Genomic DNA, 23,961 nt, shown 5'->3' with positions numbered 1-23,961 from the left:
AGTTGAGTCATTCCGGGGAAGCAGAGAGGCATGCAACGGGCGAAAAAACTGTGCAGATGGGCGCAGAGACCGCTCCTTTCGGAAATGAGACGCCTTCAGCGCCGTGTGGCGAGGCCATTGAGGAGTTGGAAATTTCGGTTCTGCCCCCCCCCCCCCCCCCCAGTTAAACGGCTTTCCCGAGTTGATTAAGGTAGACCGACAGACCATCGCAGCTGAACAGGACAGCGATGCAACTCTCCGAGATTTGCATGATCATGTCGGTGAGGGACTGGGAAAGAAAAACGTCGCTCTGAAGCAGCGCGCAGGAGTACTTTATCGGCAGTACAAAGACAAAAAAGGTGTGCACTACGACCAGCTAGTGGTGCCCCAAAAATATCGGGCAGGCCTTCTAAAGCTGTGTCACGGAAGCGGCTGGTCCGGCCATCTCGGCATCAAAAAAACAAAGGCCCGGCTTTTAAGAGAATTTTATTGGCCAGGGTGCTTCAAAGATGTTGAAAGATTTGTCCAGACCTGCGACGCATGTCAGAGGGTAGGAAAATTCCACGATAAATGCAAGGCGCCCTTGAAACTCGTGCCACTAATTAGCGAACCGTTCCGGCGCTTGTGGTGGACGTTGTAGGTCCACTACCTGTGACCGCATCAGGCTATCGCTACATTTTAACACTCATCTGCCCAGCGACGAAGTTCCCGGAGGCAATTCCCCTGAAAGAGCTGAACTCCGTGGGAATTGTCGACGGGCTGTTAAAGGTCTTTTCTAGAATAGGTTTCCCCGCCGAGTTACAGAGTGACCAAGGCAGCGTTTTTACGAGTGCACTTACGGTCACGTTTCTGGAGAAATGCGGCATTCGCCTTATCCACAGCTCTATCAGACACCCTCAGAGCAATAGTGTCGAGGCGTGGCACTCCGTACTAAAAAGAGTCCTCAGGGCCTTGTGCTACGAGCACCGCCGAGACTGGGAGGCATGCTTGCCAGCTACCATGTTCGCGCTTCGGTCAGTGCCACATGAAGCCACCGGTTTTAGTCCAGCAGAATTGGTATACGGCCGGTCGCTCAGGTCGCCCCTCGCATGCTTCGCGAATCTTGGGAGGGCAAAGGTGAGGATCCCACCGTCCTTGAATATGTACTTCAGCTTCTGGAACGGCTTCAGTCATGCAGAGAGCTCGTTGAGGCCAACATGAAGTCGGCCCAGCAGAAAGCTAAACTCTACTACGACCGAAACGCACGACAGCGATCGTTTTCGGCGGGAGACAGGGTAATGCTGCTGGCCGCGTCGAGGGCAAACATGCTGGACGTGCAGTGGAAGGGCCCCGCGCAGGTTGTGGAAAAACTGTCAGAAACAAACTACGCGGTAAAGATCCCGGGTAGGCGGAACGAGGTAAAGATCTACCACTGTAACCTCATGAAGCCCTATCGACAACGCGAAGCAATCGTCCAGCTTGCGCTGAATGCACCTGAAGAGGTGCAAACAAATTTTGTATTTCCAGGCAGTGACATCCCCTCTTTTACTGGAGTTCTCGAGAGGATACGTGGTGATGCAGAGCTTACCGAACAACAGAAAGAGGACCTCCAGCAGCTACTTTCAGATTTCGAGGACACTTTCGCAGACAGGCCGGGAAATACACTCTCAGTGGAGCATGATATTCAGGTGACCACCGACGAGCCTATTCGCTCCAGACCGTATCGCGTCTCTCCGAGGCAAAGGGAGATCCTTAATGCTGAGATTCACCGCATGCTTGACCTCGGCGTTATTGTGCCAACGAAGAGCGAATACACGTCACCTATCATACTGGTAGAAACACCCGGGAAGGAACCACGGCCCTGCATCGACTACCGAAAGCTAAATGCCATCACACGTGACCAACTTTATCCTATCCCAAATTTGGAGGAGCGGGTAGAAACCGTCAGCAAGGCCCAGTATGTCTCAACTCTTGATCTAACCCGCGGCTACTGGCAGGTTCCCCTGACGGATAGAGCCAGTAAGTACGCGGCCTTTATCTCTCCACTCGGCACTTTCCGACCACTCGTGATGAGCTTCGGGCTCAAAAACGCGCCGTTTTGCTTTTCTCGGCTGATGGATCGGGTGCTGACAGGTACAGAAGCATACGCGCTTCCTTGCCTGGACGACATTGCGGTCTTCTCCGACAACTGGGAGGCTCACCTGCGCCACTTGCGCGAGGTTTTGACCCGACTGCGAGAGGCGGGATTGACTGTCCGGGCTGAGAAGTGCAAGCTTGGTAAAGCCGAGGTCGAGTACCTTGGTCACGTTATCGGACGGGGCTACCGCCGGCCGCTGGACGCTAAGGTCGCAGCCATACGCGATTATCCTAGGCCGTCTACAAAGACTGACATACGCGCCTTTCTAGGGTTGGCTGGCTATTATCAGCATTATATTCCAGGCTACTCGGAAATGGCGAGTCCGCTCACAGATAGCTTAAGGAAGGAGGAGCCGATTAAGGTGAACTGGAATACCAGCAAAGAGCAGGCTTTTCTCGCGTTGAAGAAAGCGCTTACCAGCCGGCCTGTACTAAAGGCTCCTTCCTACGACCGCACCTTCGTTGTTCAATGCGACGCGAGTGAGAGGGGGATGGGGGCGGTCCTGAGCCAGCGCGACGATAACGGAGAGGAACACCCTGTGTTATTCGTAAGCCGAAAACTGACGACCCGTGAAGAGGCGTACAGTGCCACGGAGAAGGAGTGCGCTTGTTTAGTGTGGGCCACCCACAAACTTCGGTGTTACCTGGCCGGTTCGCGATTCGTCATCGAGACTGATCACTGTCCATTGACCTGGCTTCAGAACATGGCTCCGAAAAACGGACGCTTACTCCGCTGGAGTCTCGCCCTACAGGAGCATAATTTTGAAGTTCGCTACCGGGAGGGTAAAGAAAATTGTAATGCCGATGGCCTCAGCAGAGGCTTTGTTCGCTAAGCGAAATTGGCTATTCCAGGAGCTCGTCTAAGCGTACCTGGCGTAATGAAAGTTTTTTTTTGCTTTTACCTTCGTTTTTATGAGTGCCCTTCCGCATTTGATATTGTGTTCAGTTGTAGCTTAGGTGAGAATGATAAATGTTATGTTGAACTCCTCCCGTATGTCCAACTTTAGGCTCTCGTAGCCCATCCATCGGCTGTTTGTCTCTTGATTGCAGCGGCAGCTGCGGTTTCTTTTCACAATGCCGCGAAATCTCATTCAAAACTGTAAGGTGCTGGGCTCTGAAATCGCCCACATATGTCTAATATGCACGCAGCTAGCTCATCCTACCTGACGCCCTGGGAGTGGGAAAAACGGGGCGTATTCATGCAGAACAGCTTAAGGCGTTGTTCCTGGATTGCCTGGCACGGCTGGGGGTGGTCGTCGGTGCTCTTGCCTTGCTGGATTGGGGCATTGTGCAGGCTTGATCACTAATGCCCTACCAGAGAGTCTGGGCCTGCAGTCATTCCCCATCAGGACCACCCGGAGAACAAGGGACCTGTCCAGCTGATCCGGCCTCTTCAGAGGTCACCGAGCAGATGTAGCCCCTTTCGAGGCCTCTTTTTGGCGGCGGACGAGCTGATGTGATCCTTGGGCTGGGACGACCTAATCAACGGCAGATGTGGCCGTGACGGACCCACAGGCGGAGACTGGGAGGCGCCGTCGCTCGCGGACGTCCATATGCCGGACCCTCCCTTTGTTGTCCTGATTGCCTCGTTCGGCCTTCCCGCGGGCCTGTGGTGCGGGATCACTTTGGGGACGCTTCCGGGCCAAACCCGCCTTCCCAGAATGGCTGCTAGCTGGGCGCGCTGGCACAGGCTGTGACCGAGCAGCGGACGGGGAGAGGAGGACCTGGGTGTCCCGGCTGCGAGAAGAATACCCGGCTCGCCGACAGAGAAACTCCGACCAGAAGGGAGTGGAGTGGTGTGTGTTCTGACTCTCGAGTAGAGTGGCCGCTCCGCCGGTCGGTGTCCGACCAAGTTGTTACGCTACCATGACAATGTAAATAGTGTACTTAAAGTTCTCCCTTTTGGTCACCTTAAATCCGTCTCCGGACCGCTTCGTTCCTGTTCTGCCCGACAACACCTGCTGAGCGACGGCATGCTACCCGATCCACGACAGCGCCAAGACGGGAAGCTAGACGTGCAGCCGAGGCCTCGGCCAAGGGAGAGCGTGGGCGACATTCAGCGGAGAGACCCTTCAATATGGGCCTCGACCACGTGGCGCTCCCGAAGCGCAGGCAGCGGAGGCAAACGCGACTCGAATGATCAACAAAGGCGTTCACTGCGGAGTGCTGCTGAAATTCGCATTGCGGGTGGTAATCGTCCTGTGGACATTTTTCTTGGAACAAAAACTGATCCCACGTTACTGACTGAAAGCACACAATACTTGGTACACTTCGTCGGTCTGTTCTTGAAAAGCTATTCTAAAAAGCTAAGTGCACTCAGAATAACCAACTGGCAGAGTTGGCAGCGCTGGCAGGCATACAGATTTAAGAAAAGCCATAGCAACATACGCAAAAACACCCGCCGCGGCGGCTCAGTGGTTAGGGCGCTCGACTACTGATCCGGAGTTCCCGGGTTCGAACCCGACCGCGGCGGCTGCGTTTTTATGGAGGAAAAACGCTAAGGCGCCCGTGTGCTGTGCGATGTCAGTGCACGTTAAAGATCCCCAGGTGGTCAAAATTATTCCGGAGCCCTCCACTATGGCACTTCTTTCTTCCTTTCTTCTTTCACTCCCTCCTTTATCCGTTCACTTACGGCGCGGTTCAGGTGTCCAACTATACAAGAGAAAGATACTGCGCCATTTCCTTTCCCCCAAAACCAATTATTATTATTAACAGTTCGGCAGTAAAGATTAGAACGATCAGCAGATGTAAGCTAACAAGCGAACGCAATATCTGCAATCACCAGGGAGGAATACCCCCCCCCCCCCAAAAAAAAACTATAAAATGGCAGAAAAACCTGGAAAACGAGCAATGTCTGCTTTTGCTGGGTATTACACACTTGTGCCGAACACGTAGAACTAAAAAAAACGATCCAAGCGTCCGCTACACCTGCCGTAATATGTACGTAACGAAAAGACAGAATACCAGTGCTGCATAAATTCAGTTCTCGGCTGACGCAGTCAGAGGAACCGTGAGCGGCTGATCTTTAGAACTCATCGCAGGAATAACAGGACGCGGCTGAAATATTCAAAAATTACGCGAAATGCGAAAAAGTAATTCTCGCCGCTGAGAACCGATATTGTTTTCGCGCGGCCATCCTCGCCCACGCATTCTGGAGCAGAAAGAATAAGTTGGAGCGAAAATGAACTCACCGTCCAAAGCTCACTTTTCCAGGTGACGACCCGAGAAAATCATTTGCCATTTCGTTATTTTTTCCCCCTGTTCAGCCGACAACTTACACAAGCACAGTTTTCGTGTTGGCCCGAAGCACTGGCTCCTGACTGTGGGCGCGCCTAATAAATACCAAGGCGGGGTGTTACTTATTATTGCATACAGAAAGAAAAAATGAACCAAAATAGAGGCCCTCTTTAAGCGCTGTTATATCCTGGCTCCTGGCTTTCGTCGCGAGCGCGGTCGATACTCTTAGGCAAGCACCGGCGACAAAGAGGCAAACAGGGCCGCAATTAAGCCGCGTTCTTATATCGATCCTAGTGAGAGAAAAAATATACCAGCAAAAAAACATGAAGATTGTGCCTGAAAGAAAACGATTAATTCCCACCCGGGTTGCGAGCGCCTGGCCTGAGTTTCCCACTGCATCCCTAAAAAGAATGGCGAGGAGCATTTTTAAAGAACAAAACACGTTCCTTTTTACACAAGCACGTTCATGGGCTAAGAGTCTGCAAGTCTGGAGGCGCGTGCGACGTGTGTATATCCGCGCACAAAGTAAGCACGGAGAGAGATGTTGTCATGGCTCTCGTAAGAAAGTCAAATAATTTATCCTTTTCGAGACCACTCACTACGGCTTTCAACCGGCAGTAAAGAAGTTCCTCCTGTCGTCCACTCCTCGCCATTACGAGAGAGACGTTCAATATTTTTACGTATAGGTAACAGCAGGCAGGGAAGCGGGACTGCAGTTCGCGAACCTACGGCCACCCAAGAGCCGAAGAATCCCGGTGGCCGAGCCCTCCGTTATCGTCGGAAACCGTGACCATGCCCCACACACTTGCTCAAGAATCTGAAACAGTAAGGACTGAGGCTAACTGATGCTGTTCACCAATGTTCGGAAAAAGAGAACCAGAACAGGGTAAAAACTTACAGGCGCTTACGGTAGTGGTATGGCAGTGATTCACTATCTGTTTGCTATCTGATTAGCGCTACATAATTAATTGGTCCAATATTTCGGGGAATCCCTGAAAGTGGAATAGATCTGTAGTAATGGAGTAATTACTCATCAGCATCCACACAGCACCACCATATGACTGTAAAGTAAATGTTAGGCGATGGAGTCCCTGCTTCGAAGCCAGGATCAGAACGAATTTTTCTTCAACTACGACGGTTCTGTGGAAGCTGTATCGCTTTTGTTTATAGCAGTGTGGCTGAACTTGGGTGAACGCTAACGAGTAATTACTCCTCTATTTCAGGTGATTATGTACACATTCTATAACTACTTTCGTGATTATTTCTAAATTTCGGGCTAATGGGCAAATATCACATGTTTAAGGTCAGTGCAATACATGCGCACGGACGTAATCGCTTCTATGCTACAGTGTGTGCCCAAGTCCACATTCAGGCCCAGCGTTCCTCGTGCTCTCAACTCTGTTGCACTGGTTTCAACAGCCAAGTCCCCTGATGCGATGCCCACTGCGAATTTCTTATGCGTCACGATGCTGACACGGAGGTAGCCAGAAGACGAACGGCGAGATGCCCTCCTGAAATGCGTTTGGTGGTTCACATGCTCAGTGGCGCTGTTTTGCGACTGCACGCCACACAAAGCTAGTACAAGGCGCAGGACACGGGCTCCTACCCGGGGCGGTCACGTGATCGCGGGCGAGCGCGCGCTCCACCTTACGACTAGGGAAAACAAAACTGTGGAAAGAGGGGGGGTTAGCTCTAACAGCTAGCTATCGTTTTAAACACGACAGGCATGACGTGGGCAAACAGCCACGATCTGTTTATTCTAAACATTGACGTGGAACTTACGTACAGAGAGATATTGTACCTTGAAACGCACAAAAAGCAACACATAAAAAAACGGACCAGGTTAAGTGAGTCCTTGCAGCACGCGCAGATCTGTCTTCATAAATTCTATTTTTCTTTTTCTGAGGTTACTGACCGAGCCCGAACGCATAGGTTTTCTGGGCCTTCTATCATCGCGTATGCCTTCATTAATCTCTCCTTCTCTCATGCTTCTAGACCTTAGCAATTCTTGTCGTGCATTCAGGGCATTGCATCTGTATCTGCTCAATTGGGCTGCACGGTCAGGCGGATTGGGCAGCTGTTCGAAAGCACACTTTTCTCAGGTGGCCCTTGATTCGAGCACCGCCACGTCCAGTACAGACGACCTAGCCATCATGTGTGGTTAAAATGCGATGTCATCATTCTTGCGGCTTTCACGAAGCAAGTAGAGGGTGAGCGACCTCTCCCCGTCGATAAAAGGCGTTACACGGAGGTAACTGCCGATCTGTATGCCTACCACCTTGCCCGGCGAATTCATGTGGCAACATATTCGAGGCCTCCACATAATGAAGGACTTACTGAATGCCTCCGCAGTGCATTTCATGCCATTTCAAATATTAACAGCACTTTTAACCGAGTCCAATCATTGCAGAAAATTTCGATATATTCGCACCTATAACTTAAGGCAGCGTTCGTTGTCTCTGCGGACGGTGCCGTCTTCTTTCGTTTAAATAAAAAAAAAGCGCTAGGTCTTATGAGGAACCAATGGTTCGGTATTATCGTTTATGAAGGATGTGTTCTTGGCCCTTCCGCCATGGCTGCAAATTGCATTGACAACGGAAAGAGTTTTGCGGTTTTGTATTGTCCTGCCTGTCTCGAGAAAGAAATTCCACACATGCCCAGCCTTCTTGGACACCAGCGCCATCTGTTGGCAACCAGCAGTCAACACGCTGTAACTCAAAGCGGATATTTTGGACTCGTTATTCTGAGAAAACTAGGTAGCACGGAGGGATTCTGCTCAAAGACGGTGAAATCATGGCCGACTCATCCTCCTTGCTGCACAATCTCCCTTCCGTTGACACCAACTATTGCCGACTGCCGGAGAAAATTTATTTTATTTATCTATTTCAGAATATTGCAATCTCACATGGAATTTTAGCAAGGTGGGTTACATGAATACAAAAAAGGAAAATCACAAGTACAAGTTTCAAAAGTTCAGGCAGAAAGCTCAGATATAAAAGTCACAGCAATTAACAACCACTCATCGAAAATAAAGAGAGAAAATAATACGTAGCACAGGTGTCAAAAGTTCAGGAAAAAAGCTCAGACATAACAGTAACAATATTAACCAACCGCTCATCGGCAGTAAACCGAGAAAATAGTGCGTAGTGCAACTATTATAACCAGTGAGTAAGAAAAATATTTAAACCTGATGAGCAAGTACAATGATATGCAACGAAAAAGCAGAAATTAGGGAAAACTTAGACTTCTAGTAAATTATGCCACATATTGCCGTAAAAGTTGGCCGTTGTTAAGCCGATTCCAGTCCGTTACTATTCTTGGGAAAAAAGAAGATTTCAACCAATTGTTACGAGGGCTAGAAGAGGTAATTGTGAGATTGTGTCGCTGCCTATTGTTGTAAACCGAAAAGAAGGATAATATTTCACCAAGATTAATCTTGAAATGGCTGTTTACAAGTTGGTAAAAAAATTTGAGACGAAAGGCGCGATTCCTTTCGGTTAATTGTATAACACTAGCCTTATGCAACAGTTAGTCACTAATGTACGTCCAGAACTATTGAAAACAAAATGGACTGCTCTTTTTGTAATTTTTCAATTTTATCATTGTTTGTTTTCGTGAACGGATCCTAAATTACGACCGCGTAATCTAGTATTGGGAGGACTATTGATTTGTGGGCTACAAGCCGAATTTGGGAAGTGGAGAGCTTCAGTGCAATGCAATCAATGTAATCTACCAAAAATTTTAAATTACTTGTGTGATTCTGCGTGTTCAAAGCCACTCGACGCGAGGTGTCAGTCGTCCAAACTAAAACCCTTTGTCCAGACTCTGTGGGCTTCGGAAGTCGACCCGTCCATACAGAAAAAGTAAACAGAGCTGTTCGTATTATTTCAGCCTTACTGGCATGGCATTGCTGAAAGTTTCAATATGTGCATAGAATACAAATCGTTAAAAAAAAAACAGGTTGCCCCTGCCGGAATAAAGATGTAATCAAAAACACCATTTGGCGAGTTAAGGCGGAGCCAGCGTGGTGACTTCCTTCCTGCATAAGAAAATTGTAAACTGGGCGCTTTCACAGCATCAAGCTTTCCTGGTCTGACAGGGAATGTCCGAGAGAAGAGCACGGTACTCACCACACCCCACCAAAGGGCATCGGCGTAGTTGCCGAACTTTACAGGGTTGATATCCTTCTCGGCGAGGAATACAAGAAATGAAGAAAAGATGAGTCCTAAAAATCCAATGTACAATGTGGTGATGAGCTCCTGCAATGGACAGAAACAACATGCGTTAGTGCACATCTCTGTCGCGTGCAAGCACGCTCAGTTCGCTTCAAGACGAAAGCCTACAAGAGACTCGAACTGCAAATACGCAACACTTTGTACCAGCTGATGCCGTTTAGCGCAAAACTGGGAATGATTGTAAGAAAATTCGGAACGCAAGCGCGTTTCCTTGGACGCCAAACTGCGAAATGAAGAGCTACATAGCGAATTCTATATCCTGGCTAAACTCTCGATTCCACATTCTGGATCGACTGCACGCTAAACTGCGAAGCCAGTGCCTATGATATACAGAGATTACATGAACCTCAACAGGGCAATATCGAAGCAGCTCTAAGAACGGGAATATTATGCTAACGAGTGCTCCAGTAAATGTCTGAGCAGCGTAGCAGGAAAGAGCACGTCGTAAAGCTGATACAGTTGTGCCGTCATTCTCTGCTGCCACTCTCAATGGCTAACTGCATGTGTGAATCGCTTAGCGAGTGCTAAAAGCAGTTCACTTTATACACTCCTTAAAGAGGGCGCCCTTTATTGTTAAACAGAGCTTTGTGGCTTGCGCCATGAAAACCATCTCGTTTCTGCAAATGGTAGCATTTGTACAAAGTCAATCATTTGGCACCCCGTTTGTGAAAATGAAGACAAAGCTCAAGTAGTCAGAACATTTTTTTTGTTTAAAGCTCTGTGCAAGGACAGAAAGAGAAGACTAACATTCTTGCGGCTAAACATTAAGGAGAAGCATCGAAAATGCTCCGATATCTCATCAAATATAAAGTGGGAGAGTTTAGGCTCGCTTGTCTGGCGTTTTTAAGGAAAAAAGTGGCAGGTTTTAACGTGGTTTCAACCGAGTAGACGTGCGAAAGCGTCTGTTTAGCCTGCATGGTTGGCTCACGGTTTTGCTTTGCCGGGCTGTCGGCACGTCCGGCGACGATGTTAGTTTGGTAGTAGTATTAGTTGATGACGACGACCATTTGTAATGCAAACTGTGAGGGTGTGTTGCTGTTCAACACGAGACGCGATTGGCTGCGGCGATAGCACAGTGCTCTCGGGCGGTAGCCAGCGACAGCGATCTGTTCGCTGCGCGCGGGTTCGAATTTAAGTCAGAGAATTATTCACTGTATTTATTTGTTTATGGTCTGGCCAAGGCCAGCTTCGAGGTCAAGCTGCACATAAACTCAGCGAGCCGGTTTCCCCTCATGTAGTAGTACTTTCGCAATAAAAATTCCATGCTTCCAAGCACGCTACGTGTACTTATTTGAGAGTCTTAGTCTGTTTGGGCGCTCGTTCAACCGCGTAGTGGAAAATAAGCGCCTGAACTTCAGCCTATTATCGAAGTGTACGCGGAGATGTGCACTCCGTGAGAGGTTCCGCGTCAGAAAGGGAAAGTTGTGTCATGGCGCTCTTGAACCACAGATGTCCTTCCCCCTCAAAAATCCATAATTAATTAAAATCCATAATCAGAAAGAAAAAGTTGCCTTCATCCCATACTTTCATAAGTTGTCTCGTAATTTCAAAAAGAAATACCGCAGCAATCGGGCGCTATAGTAGTTTTTTCGGCCCCAAATAAATTGAGTCACCTGTGCACCAAACATGTGCAGAAGTCGAAAAGGCGATCTGCTGTGCAAAAGAAACATAGCAAAAAATTGCCAATTGCATTGAACACGTCGTGCATCAGTTACCTCTTTCCCGTGGCAAGCAATATGTAGAACAAACAGGCATCTGCCTGAATGATAGGCTTCGGGAGCAAGGGCATGACGTGATGAACGAGTGTCGGAAAGGTATGCACATTTAAAAGTGCACAAAAACCGACTAACACGTGATATAATTGAGGCTGAATAGATTGCGGTTTTGGAAAATGACTGTGTAAGTATCTCTTCTGTCTACTGTTGCCAAAGCGGCTTGCGTATCTGTGTGATATGCTTAGCTATAGGAATATACAGATGCTGCAACTGTGATACAACGGTTCAAAAGCCATCCTTTCTTTGTGCAGCAAATAACAGCTTGAAGTTAGCGCTCCGTGCATCCGTATTTCTCATTCCTTGTCTTTTTCTGCGCTACGTTTTTTTCTTTTCCTGAGCTCCTCGACAACACTTAGGACAATGTAGCGTAACTAGTTTCATGAAAAACCTAACACCCACTAATATCCGAAATTTTCAAAGAACTTCTCTACTAATCCGGAAGCAATAGGCTTTAATCCGGACCACCGCTACATTTTTGATTGACGTGATCACTGCTATGGATCATATTGGTTTCTCACGATTCCTCAGCTAGCCAAGACGCGCCTGTGGTTGTAAGCTGCGCAGATTGATTGCTTTTCTGCAGACATATACGTAATGCAGTGTCATGCGTCTTCCGTTCTGTACTTCAGAGAAGTTAACGCGCGTGCACATTACGGAACACTGTAGATGCAGTCACGTGAGACATGAAACTGAATACTTCCATAGGAACCATTTCATTAGTTTACGGTGAAATGAATATTACGCAGACTTGCGCGCCACCAGACATAGTGCACGGCATACAGAACTCACCTGCTGAAAACCGCACAGACAGTAACAAAACTTGCTGCACAATACAGCCATATGCCAGGATCCTTTCCTTTCTCCACTGCCAAATTATCGATAACTACTTGGGTATAAACAATCTGACATTCGTCACCACTATGGCACAGTACTTACCGGGTCGAAAAACACAACAGAAAAACATTTGTTGTCACAAGAGTTTTTCTGTAATGTTTCCGAAAAAAAAAATTTATAGCAACGAAAGAAATTTCTGTAGTAACAACAAATTTCTGTGTAGTTACTACAGAAAAGTACTACAGACTACAGAAAAGTTCTACGGAAAAAACTACACTACTAAACAAAATTACCACAGAAAAAGAAATTTTGTCGTTATGGTAAAACTCAAAATATTTTGTTATTTTTGACATGGCTCTGCCATGTTTTTTTTTTTTGACCGGGCTCTCCAAGCTATGCCCCGCCTCTAGTCATATTCCATTTTATTGCAATAAATTTGAATTAATCCTACGCCATTAAAATCAGGTCTTCACAACAGTCGCTTCCTTTGAATGCGCCACGGCCTTGCTACATACACACCTGGCGGTGCGCGTAGACGACTGAGCCGAGCAACTTCCAGGTGCCCCCTCGCCTGTCCATGCGCACCATCCGAAGGATCTGGAAGAACCGGAGACCTCGGAGAGCCGAAGCCGCGAACATCTGGCCGCTGCTGCCCATGGCCAGCACCACCACAGAGGCCACGATCACGATCACGTCTGCGATCAGCACCCTGCTATCACGACAGTACTCGCCTGTCTACACCTGGTGGTAATCATCATTATACGGGGCCACATATCCCTCCCTCCGTTCGCTCATGAGCTAAACTCAAGTAATAATGCCAGCGGTACTGAAGAGTAGGAAGCCGCCTTAAGGGAAGCAAGCATTTTCGTGCATTGAAATCTCCCTAGAAAGGAAATTCAAGTCACTGCCCTCGAAACAAGTCAACCTGACTGATGCCAACGCCTCCCTGACCTGCGCTGTGCAGCCACGTCTCTCGGAGTTGTGTTTGCACCTTTTACGTATACAAATCTTGCGCCGTGAATCCTGGCAGCCTGATTCCCCGCCTACCGAAATTCGTGGCGTGATTTAGCAGCCAACATGTCCCGGCGAGCTGCGATTACGTGCTGCCGGAGCTGCTGGAGGCACACCTCTCCGATACCCCAAGTTTTTAAACAGAGCTCACCGAAGCGTTGCCTTCACATCGGCTTATCGCCGCTAGTTGTCCCAGGAGACAAGCTCTCTCATTTGCACTAGCTACTCATTTGCACTAGCTACTCATTTGCACTAGCTAAGAGCTAAGACTAAAGCGTGATGCTTTCACAAGCATAAGGGTACCGGCTACACATATGTCAAACCGGCACTTATTCTACAAGCGGATACTCGTATTGGTATTTGACATCCTAAATCATAATAGAAAAAGCTCTCTGATGACGAAGTGCACGACAAAGGAACAAACGCGCGTGCTGCCAGCAGTATGCCTCTGACTTTATAGTTTCAAAGTGCATTATTTTGATAATCAGGCAACTAAGATATCCTGAATGAAAACCTGCCTGAAACCCATCCATCATGTCTCTTCTTCGTTGATAAAGGCGTATGCTTTGTGTGTAAGCCACAGCTATAATTTCAATTCGAAGTACCACATATTACGACACGCTGCGCTTTTGATGCCGGAAGCACAGAGTGGCACTGTAGCACAGCTGTCAGCCGTCGTAGCATTAATGAAAGCTACCTGTGTCCAAAGACAAAATAATCAATAGAAGAAGATTCATTGCGATGTAGTAGAACACGGAAGATGGGCGTGAAAAATCCCGGGTGTTTCCCTAAGATGTTCTGTGATTTTTAAACATAGGCTTTATGAACTCGAAGATCGCTTTGACGGCATAGCATTGTTAACGGTGTCGCCCGTAAGGATGCAACTAAGACTTGCTTACTACTAGGCTTGTTAAATAATATTGAATAGTTGCCTTTGTATGTAGTACTGTCAGTATTCTTATTTATTGAGAGGCGTGTAGACCATCGTAAGCGATATCCATATCACCATCGGCGCTGTGGCGCAGCAAATTTTAGCTATTTCGACGAGTTAGGTGCACTGGAGGAGTTGCTTTCTCTGCAAGCTTTTCGAATGCTCGTGTATTTTGGCGCGATGTAGCCAAAATTTGTTAGGTGAAAGCGGCGAGGGTAACTCCGTTTACGAAATTATAAAAACTGTTGTGTTTCTAACTTACGGTGGATTAGACGCCTCTGAATAAAATAGGAGACCAACAGTATACTTAAAAAGTTAACTGTTCAATATTACATAACCATCCTATTAGTTAGCACGTCTTTGACGTATTCTGTTGAGTTACACCGCTGATAACGTTATGCCGAAAGAAGCGCTCTTCTCACTGCAATGCCTTTACAGCCTTAAGGGTGAGAAAAAACAAATAAATAAAAAGCCTATTTTCAAAAATTGCAGATCACTGTAGGTCAAACAAACGGTAAACAAAAAGTGTCCGAGCACGAGGTAATATTCCCTGAAGAGTGCTCAATGCACAGTCTAGCATGCTTGAGGACAGACTTAACGAATGTGATGCAGAAGCTGAGCGCATCGTCCGCCTTAGTCCACTGCCTGCTTCAGAGCGCGTACTCCTTCCGAGCAGAAAGTGTTGCAGTCTTTAAGAACTTGGGTTGGTGTATCGTGGTCGCTAAACAGGTTTCAGTTTGGTGCAATGTGGTTATGTTCAACAATGGCGAGGCGTCAGTTACCCATAGAGGGACAAAGACACAGGCCATACAAATAAACTTAGGCCGCTGTTAAAGCAAGAACAGCAAGGTAGCAAGAACAGCGGATGCCGTGACCCAAGCAACGACTGAATGTGTCGCAGAAAAATTCAACGGCAAATGGAACCATCCAACGCAATCATGACTTCCATGTACCGATGTGTACACGCTAATAAATCCATGCGCGTCGCTGCGTATTTTTTTACTCCTTTAAGTTCTCTAGGCAAACTTAGTCGCAGCAGGGGCTTGAGAAACAAAAGTAACGTGTCAGTGTCGTCTGTGCAGAGGGTCATCATCATCGTCACAGCCCGACTACGCCCACTGCAGGGCAAATGCCTCTCCCATGTCTCCCCAATTAACCCTCTCCTATGTCATCTGCGGTCACCCTCTCTCCACAAAGTTCTTAATCTCATCCGCCCACCTAACTTTCTGCCGCCCCCTGCTACGCATGCCTTCTCCTGGAAGCCATTCCGTTACCCTTAAGGACCATCAATTATCTTGCCTTCGCAGTACATGCCCTGCCCAAGCCCATTTCTTTCTCTTGATTTAGACTAGGGTGTCACTAGCCGGCGTTCGTTGCCTCGCCCACTCTGCCCGCTTCCGGTGTCTTCACGTTACACCTATCATCTCTCTTTCCATAGCTCGCTGCGTTGTTCTTAACTTATGCTAAACTTAAAGCCAGAACCGCGCAGTATCCGCGCTAAATACATATTGCCCTTCGCAGTTTTTCGAGGCCCGTCCTGTATCGCGGGCAAACGGGTCAGTCGAGCTGGAAGAACGAAAGGCGTTAATTGGCGCGCACCCTGTGGGCGGATGTGTTTCAATCCCATTGTCGGCACCATTGTCGCAGAGATGGCCCAGAAAAGCACTCACCTATCACACAGAACGGGCTCCGGAGGAAGCGTAGCCTCCCCATCCACCCTTGGTACCTGGACCGGCACCCTGCCGACCATAGCCGGCAGAAGAACTCGATGGTGAACCAGATGACCATCACGATCTCCTACGAGCAAGAAAACCACGGCGGCGTTACACCGATTGCCTTATTAGAATTGCATCGTCGCATCGCACTCCGGGCTATCAGAAGCAACGGGGAACGAACTGCGTTTCCTACATGAAAACGACAGAAGCACCCGAGCAAGCAGGCATACGCCGCGTACTTCGGCTCTCTAGTGAATGAATCCGCTTTCGGAGTCAACAGTAATCTGCAAAGTATTGCGCATCGAACAAGGGGAGTATGCAAACCAATGAGCAAAACTACGACGCGAAAGACATTCCTTCCTGGCCTTAATGGCGCTCAGCAGTTTTTGATAAATCTAGCTGCTTTCAAAGACTGCCCTGGTACGTGTTCATCTGAGTACGGAGTGGGGCATCAGAGCGCGAAATTGGACAGGAGAGCACACGCCGAAGTGCGAGACGGCCAAATTGCACCGACGTTGCCGAATCGTTGACAATTATAATGCGGCCACTACCATTCCACACAACGCCCCACATGAGGCATAGTATACTGTGGCTCCAACGTTTACTCTATAGAAGCCCCCCCCCCCACGCCCCCCCCCCCCCCTACAGCTCATTTCTTTCAAACTGCACCCGACGCGACAGAAACGGTGTGACTCGGCATAAAACAGGTGGAGTGATAACCGCATAAAAGACCCGCTGCCCCATGCGAGCTAACATTTTGCAAACCACGCGCAAACAGTGAGACCGCCCTCTGCACATTGCGGACCAACTGCGGTCTATACAGGAGAACCCGTTCCTATGCCACTGCAGCAAAGTTTGCAGGCCTTCTACCTTCTTCTGGCCGGAATCGTCCTCCCCAAAGGGACCGCATGCCCCCGCCTTGCCTGTGCAGCGTTTGTGCGCTGCCTGGCCAAGAGTGAACTACCAAAAAGACGCCACGTTGAAATAAATGTTGAAGGCTTCGCGCAGTCAGTCCGCTCAGAACAAACCATCATCCGCATAACTTGTCGTTTTTCATACGTGTTTGAGCCAGCGTGTTTTGTCCCGTGCTTATGAGGAGGTTTATAGTAAGGGAGTTGCTTGGGAGCGCCAGTGTGCGCAGTCGTCAATCGTAAGACACTCTACGTTCAGCGGATTGCTGTCAACGAGGAAGAGCTACAACTGCCGAGTAACCCCCGCATCAAGTGGCGCTAAGAACGGTAATGACCAGCTGTCACATTCGCGCCCTTCTCGAAGCACTAACGTCTTCGGAAGAGGTGCTCGGGCGTTCTCGGATCGGTGGACTATTGCAGTTTCCGCGAAATACTGCCTGATGTCGGGCATATGGAACGCTTTCAAAACCCTGCCTGTAATATTCATAGCAGAGCAGCAACCTAAGCGGTTGGTGGATGTCCATCTCGAAAATCGGGTAACTGCACCGGGAGCAAACACGGACAACCGGACCACAAGTGGACAGGATGCGCTTAGGCTCATCTGAATTCACTTGAGTGCCTGCACGCCTCTTGTCTACTTAGGCTTCTGTTGTCTGCGCTTTCTAGCGCAGTTGTCGTTTTTAGAAGGTGATAGTTACCTTCCGGATGTCTGCTTTGGTCTCATGACTACTCTCATAATTGTAACTACTTTTACATGCGCACCTGAGTGGCGCTTACTATAGGGTATGAACGATTCCACTCAGCTGCATCTTTGATCCCGCCTATCTGGCTCAAGAGTAGCAAAATGCGCGTGACAAACTACCTTCCATCCTTGTCACTCCGCCGTCATCACCATCATCATCAGCCTGACTGCACCCACTGCAGGGCAAAGGCCTCTCCCATGTCTCACCATTTAACCCTGTCCTTTGCCAGCGGCGCCTATCGTATCCCTGCAAACATCTTAATCTCATCCCTCTCCTCACTTTCTGCCGCCCCCGCTTACGCTTGCCTTCTCTTGGAGTCCACTCCGTTACCCTTAAGGACCAGCGGTTATCTTGCCTTCGCATTACACGCCCTGCAAAGCCCATTTCTTCTTCTTGATTTTGACTACGATGTCATTAACCCGCGTTTGTTCCCGCACCCACTCTGCCCGCTTACGGTCTATTAACGTTATATACTCCTGTCATTTTTCTTTCCATAACTCATTGCGTTGTCGAAAAATTAAGAAGAACCCTTTTCGTTAGCCTCCACGTGTCTGCCCTGTAGATGAGTACCGGTAATATACAGCTGTTGTATACTTTTCTCTCCAACAAAATTGGTCAACTGCCGTTCATGATCTGGGAGAACTTGCCTTATGCGCTCCGCCATATTCTTATTTTTCTGGTTATTTCCCTCTCATGATCTGGATTGATGGTCACTACGGCCCCCAAGCAGAGGCATTCTTTTACCACTTCGAGCACCTTGCTACCCATAGTGAAATGCTGTTCCCTTGTGAGACTGTTGAATATTACTATAGTTTTCTGCATGTTAATCTTCAGACTCACCGTTCTCCTCTGCCTAACTCAGTGATCATGCTTTGTAGTTCATCTCCTGAGTGGCTTAGCAAGGGAATGTCGTCAGCGAATCCCAAATTATTTAGGTATTCTTCATTAACTCTTGTCACCAACAGTCCCCAATTTAAGCCTCTGAACACCTCCTGGAAACAGCGGTTAATAGCATTAGCGATGTTTTCTCTCCGTGTCCGACACCCTTCATTATTGGAATTTTATTCTTGAGTTTATGAAGGACTATGGTAGCTGTGAACACGTAATACTTTATTGGTATTTTATTGTTGACTTTATGGAGGACTGTGGTAGCTGTGCAGTTGCTATAGATATCTTCCAGAGTTTTCACTTAAGGCCCTGAGACACCCTATTTCCGCAATGTCTGCATGACTGCTGAGGTTCCCACAGAGCCAAGTGCTTTCTCATAGTCAGTAAACGCTATATATAGGGGTTGGTTATAACCTGCTCATTTTTCAATCACTCGATTGATAGTGTGAGTACGGTCTATTGCCAAGTATCCTTTACGAAAGCCTGTCTGATCATTTGCTGTCTGATCATTGCACGTAGTGGCAGCGGCAGCAACGGCCTGTGACGGACTATACATAATCCTTTCAAACCGTGTTTTACAGCTGCTTGGCGGTGTGGCCCGACAACACTGCATGACCTGCATCTTTGCCTGCATCCCGATTGGCCCGTCCGGAGCAACGTCATCAGTGACAGCCCATGGACAACTATAAGAAGCGGTCGACGCACCAAGCTTCGCATCATTGCACGTAGTGGCAGCGGCAGCAACGGCCTGTGACGGACTATACATAATCCTTTCAAACCGTGTTTTACAGCTGCTTGGCGGTGTGGCCCGACAACACTGCATGACCTGCATCTTTGCCTGCATCCCGATTGGCCCGTCCGGAGCAACGTCATCAGTGACAGCCCATGGACAACTATAAGAAGCGGTCGACGCACCAAGCTTCGCATCATTGCACGTAGTGGCAGCGGCAGCAACGGCCTGTGACGGACTATACATAATCCTTTCAAACCGTGTTTTACAGGTTGGTGCTCTTTTTCTTTTTTTGCTCAGATAGAAATAAGCTCTAAACGACTAAGTAGTTGCGAAATTTTTTCTGCTGCCGCTGCTGCTGCTGCTGCTGCTGTGTTTTCTGTTTGCTGTGTTGCGGTGTTTTCCTAGACGCTATGCCTTGTGACGTATGCCTGGCTTGCCAGCAGACTATTTCAAAGGAATCTACGGCTATAAAATGTTCTGAGTGTTCATTCTCTTATCATGCTGGCAACTGCTCAGGAGTGGGGGAAGCAGCAGTGAAATCCAAGCCGGATATAGGAAAGTCATGGCTCTGCCCGACATGTAAAGCTTCTAAACTAAGGGAGGGCCCAAGCTCTGCAAAGGGTAAACCTGAACAAGATGCTGATATTGCGGCTAGGCTAATCGTGATGAATCGGAACATCACCGCCCTACTCCCACTTCTTGAGAAAATTGATGATCTCATGTCAGTCAAAGAAACTGTCGAAAGCATTGAGACAAGCATCAGCTTTTTGTCTGATAAGTACGATAAGGTTATCGAAATGGTTGACTCACAAAAAAAAGGACATTGACGACCTCAAAGAGAGAGTGGAAAAAATCGAAACACAAACAGCGACTGAAGAAATCAATGAACTTAAACAGCAACTAAACGACCTGGACCAATATAACCGCCGACAGAACCTTGAAATTCACGGCCTCAAGCAGACTGATGATGAAAATTTGTTGAGCAAGCTGAACGACATTGCACGAGAGTTGAACATTGAAGAAGTCACACACAGGGACATAGAAGCCGTACACAGGCTGCCGTCCAAACCCCCGAAGACACCCATTGTCCTTGTACGGTTTGCTTCGCGCGCCGTAAAAGAACAGTGGTCCGAACGAAAAGCACTTCTCCGAACGAAACTTCCCGACCTTAGTTTTTTTGACAACATGACTTCACGAAACCGGAAACTGCTGTGGCTGGCTAAGATGAGGGCAAAGGAACGTTCGTACCAGTTTGCTTGGCAAAAAAACGGCAGGATCCTTGTCAGGAAAAAGCAAGGTGAAGCGGCCATCCACATAAAGTCAGAAGATGACATCATGCAAATCGCTTGATCACTTGAACAAGTCACGTGTCTAGAGGAGCGCCTATCATCATGGCTGAACAGTCTTGTAACTGCTGTTATCATGACACAAACTCTTTCAACAAATTGATAAAAGAGCAACCACGGAGGAAATCTATATCTCTATTCCATCTTAACACCCGAAGTTTGCAAAATAAGCATATCGATGTTGGTACATATTTGGACGCACTGAATCACAATTTTTCCATACTAGCCTTCACGGAAACTTGGTTCGAAAACGCGCAAGATGCTGTGCACTTCGACAATTATAACTGCGAAACACTGTGTCGTCAGCGGCAAAGGGGTGGCGGTGTGGCACTTTATATCAGCAGAGATATTATGTACACTGTTATTCCAGAATATACACTTATCACAGAAAACTACGAATGTCTAACAGTTGTAAGTCATGCTTTTGCAGTAGCCGTTATTTACCGTCCACCTTCAGGGTCTGTTTCCGCATTCTTAAGCTTCTTTGAAGAACTCGGCGAATACCTGCTCTCATTACATATTCCATTCGTCATGCCAGGCGATTTCAACATAAACATGCTTTCTTTCGACAATTCTTGCAATGCTTTCCTCGCGACGATGCATTCGATAGGACTTGTTAATGTGATTGGTATCCCAACACGCGTAACACCAGACAGCGAGACGTTAATTGATCTATGCCCTACAAACTGTTTAGAGGACACCGTGTGCTATGGAGTGTTTTCAGTGAACATTAGTGACCACATGCCATTTTTTTGTTTTTTACCTATCATCCAAAGACATAGAGGACCCCAAACTGAAACATCGCGCAGATTTATCAGCGATAATGGCATTGCGCAATTCCGTAATCTTCTATCAGAAACAACATGGTATGACGTCTTGAGCACCGACGACCCGAACGATGCGTATAACTCCTTCATTCGTACAGTAAAAGAATTATATAATATTGCTTTCCCTCTCAAACAAATAAAAAGAAATAAGAAAGGAAGAAAACCATGGATTACAGATGAATACATCAATAGACTGAACTATAGAAATAATCTGTTCCACTCATTTATTGCGACTAAAGATAGCTCGAAATTCCTAGAATTCAAAAAGGTTAGGAATAAGTTAAACGCTGACTTAAAAAAAGCCCGTACATCGTACTACATGAGCAAGTTTACAGCAGCTTATACCTGTCCGAAAGAAACATGGGCACTTATGCGCTCTCTTGTCTGTAAAAATCAAGATTCTGTCCCCCAGCAAATAATCATTGATGGCAAAACCTATTCAGGTCCTTCACTGGCAGATAAATTTAACGGTCATTTTCTAGCATCTGGTGCGTCACAGAGCACGCAGAGCAGTTCATCTAGGAGTTACATAACTAAGATAGAAACTAGTTCCATATTCTTGTCTCCAACCACGCCAAGTGAAATCGAAACAGTCATCAAAAGCCTCAAAGATACTTGCGCATGTGGTCATGACGATATTGCAGTCCGTGCGGTGAAAGGATCATGCGACATTTTGAGCGTACCCCTTTGTCATATCTGCAACTGCATAATGCGTCATGCGTCATTCCCTGATGAAATGAAGATCGCCCGAGTGTGCGCAATACATAAGAGCGGGGCAAAGAACAATATTGGTAACTATCGCCCGATATCCGTGCTTCCAGTTTTCGCGAAGGTGGCGGAAAAAATAATCAACACTAGAATCAGCAGTTTTTTGTCCTCTAAGGGTATAATTTCAAACCAACAGTATGGTTTCCAAAAAGGGAAATCCGTTGAATCAGCACAACTGAATATTAAGGAAAAAATAATAACAAACATAGAGAGACAGCTATATACTCTTGGTATATTCCAAGATTTCAGGAAGGCATTTGACTCCATTAAACACGATATATTGTTTAGTAAACTTTACGACTATGGAATCCGCGGCAAAGCTCTTGATTTGATAAAAAGTTATTTGTACAACCGCCTCCAATTCGTTAGTATTCATAACAGCAGATCAACAGCACAGGTAATTAAATATGGCGTACCCCAAGGTTCCATCTTAGGTCCTCTCCTATTTCTCTTATATATTAATGACATTGTATCAATACCCCAAACCCCCGAAATAGTGTTGTATGCTGATGATACTAATGTGTTTTTCCATGGCAATTGTCTAATCACCCTAATGAAGAATGCCAATACATGGCTCGAAGAATTATCGACGTGGTTGCAGCATAGCCAGTTACGACTCAATACAGACAAAACCAACTACATTATCTTTCGGGCTAAAAATAAGGCGATTGACACTAAACTTAAACTAGTCTTCGAGGGGCAAACATTAAACCGTGTTAGCGCTCAGAAATTTCTGGGTGTACATTTCCACGAAAACTTGAACTGGACACACCACATAAACTATTTGACTATGGACCTCGCGAAAACTATTGGAATGCTAAATAGATTTAAGTTTATGCTCCCAGCGTGGTTCAAACGCCAGCTTTATTATACCATGATTAATTCAAGACTGCAATACTACATACTAGTTTGGGGCACCACTACCACTAGTAATTTGGAACGTCTTCATATTCTTCAAAAGAAATGCATCCGATTCATAGAAAATGCAGCGTTGCGAGAACACACAGCTCCACTGTTCGTAAAAAATGAAATACTTGCAATTACAAGTATATTTCGACAGCGCTTGGCACTGAACATATTCACTCACATAAAAAGTAACCTAAATTCATTTCTTGGGAAGTACCGACGTCAAGAATGCGGCTATAACTTTAGGGCAAATTCATTTGTTAAGAAAAAAGTCAGAACTTCCTATGGTACACAATCGTTAGACTACCAGATTCCTGTCCTTTTAAATTTGTTTCCAGAGCTTATTGACATCGCAGTGAATGTACAGTCACCGTATACTTATAAAGCACGGATAAAAAAAGTACTCCTGGTAGAAAAAAAATGACCTGTCTCCTTGTTATCTCATTTAGGTTTGTGTTTCGTTTGTATTGCTGTGTTCCTTGTTAGATTCTTGAAATATGTCGATACAAATGTTGCTTCTTCAGGCTTTTGACTCTGCAATAATTTTCTGGTTAGGAGCTAATCTTTTGTTGAGATAAATATTTATGCAACTGCGGTTCTTACCTTCTGACACAATAATAACTAACAGGTTGTGATGTAAGCTTTTTTTTTGTGAAGAAAATTTCTCTTGTTTTCTGTAGTACTTACGGTTTTAATTTCATATAATGCTTGTTCACAATGCTTCTGTTTTCTACACGTAATGAATGGTACAATATATTTTTTACAACGGCTTTTGTAGCATAGAGAGTGCAATGTATCTCGCCAGGAGGCGAGGCCTTGTCAGGCGTAGATGAAACGCCTTTTGCCTCGTCTTCCTTGGTAGAATAATCCTCTTTTAAACTCTCTTGCTCATGATGTATACTTGCTTTCTACAAGAAATAAAGTGAATTTGAATTTGAATTTGAATTGAAGTCTAAAGTTGATCTGATTGTATCTGCGATTAACTTAGTAAATACCTTGTAGCCAAC

At 46.9% G+C, this 23,961-nt stretch overlaps 1 protein-coding gene across 1 annotated transcript in view; it reads right to left on the bottom strand.

Annotated features, from left to right (window-relative positions):
* LOC144096694 (potassium voltage-gated channel subfamily KQT member 1-like) overlaps positions 1-23,961 on the bottom strand; it is a 372,193-nt gene that overhangs the window by 128,413 nt on the left and 219,819 nt on the right. The window contains exons 3-5 of the mRNA XM_077629534.1: positions 15,788-15,914; positions 12,695-12,870; positions 9,462-9,590 (exon numbers count right to left, since the gene is read on the bottom strand). Coding sequence (XP_077485660.1) covers positions 9,462-9,590; positions 12,695-12,870; positions 15,788-15,914 — 432 coding nt within the window. The remainder of the gene's footprint in view (positions 1-9,461; positions 9,591-12,694; positions 12,871-15,787; positions 15,915-23,961) is intronic.

This window comes from Amblyomma americanum, chromosome 7, assembly GCF_052857255.1.
Source record: "Amblyomma americanum isolate KBUSLIRL-KWMA chromosome 7, ASM5285725v1, whole genome shotgun sequence".
Classification (NCBI taxonomy): Eukaryota; Metazoa; Arthropoda; class Arachnida; order Ixodida; family Ixodidae; genus Amblyomma; species Amblyomma americanum.
This window is presented reverse-complemented; position numbering and strand designations above follow the sequence as displayed.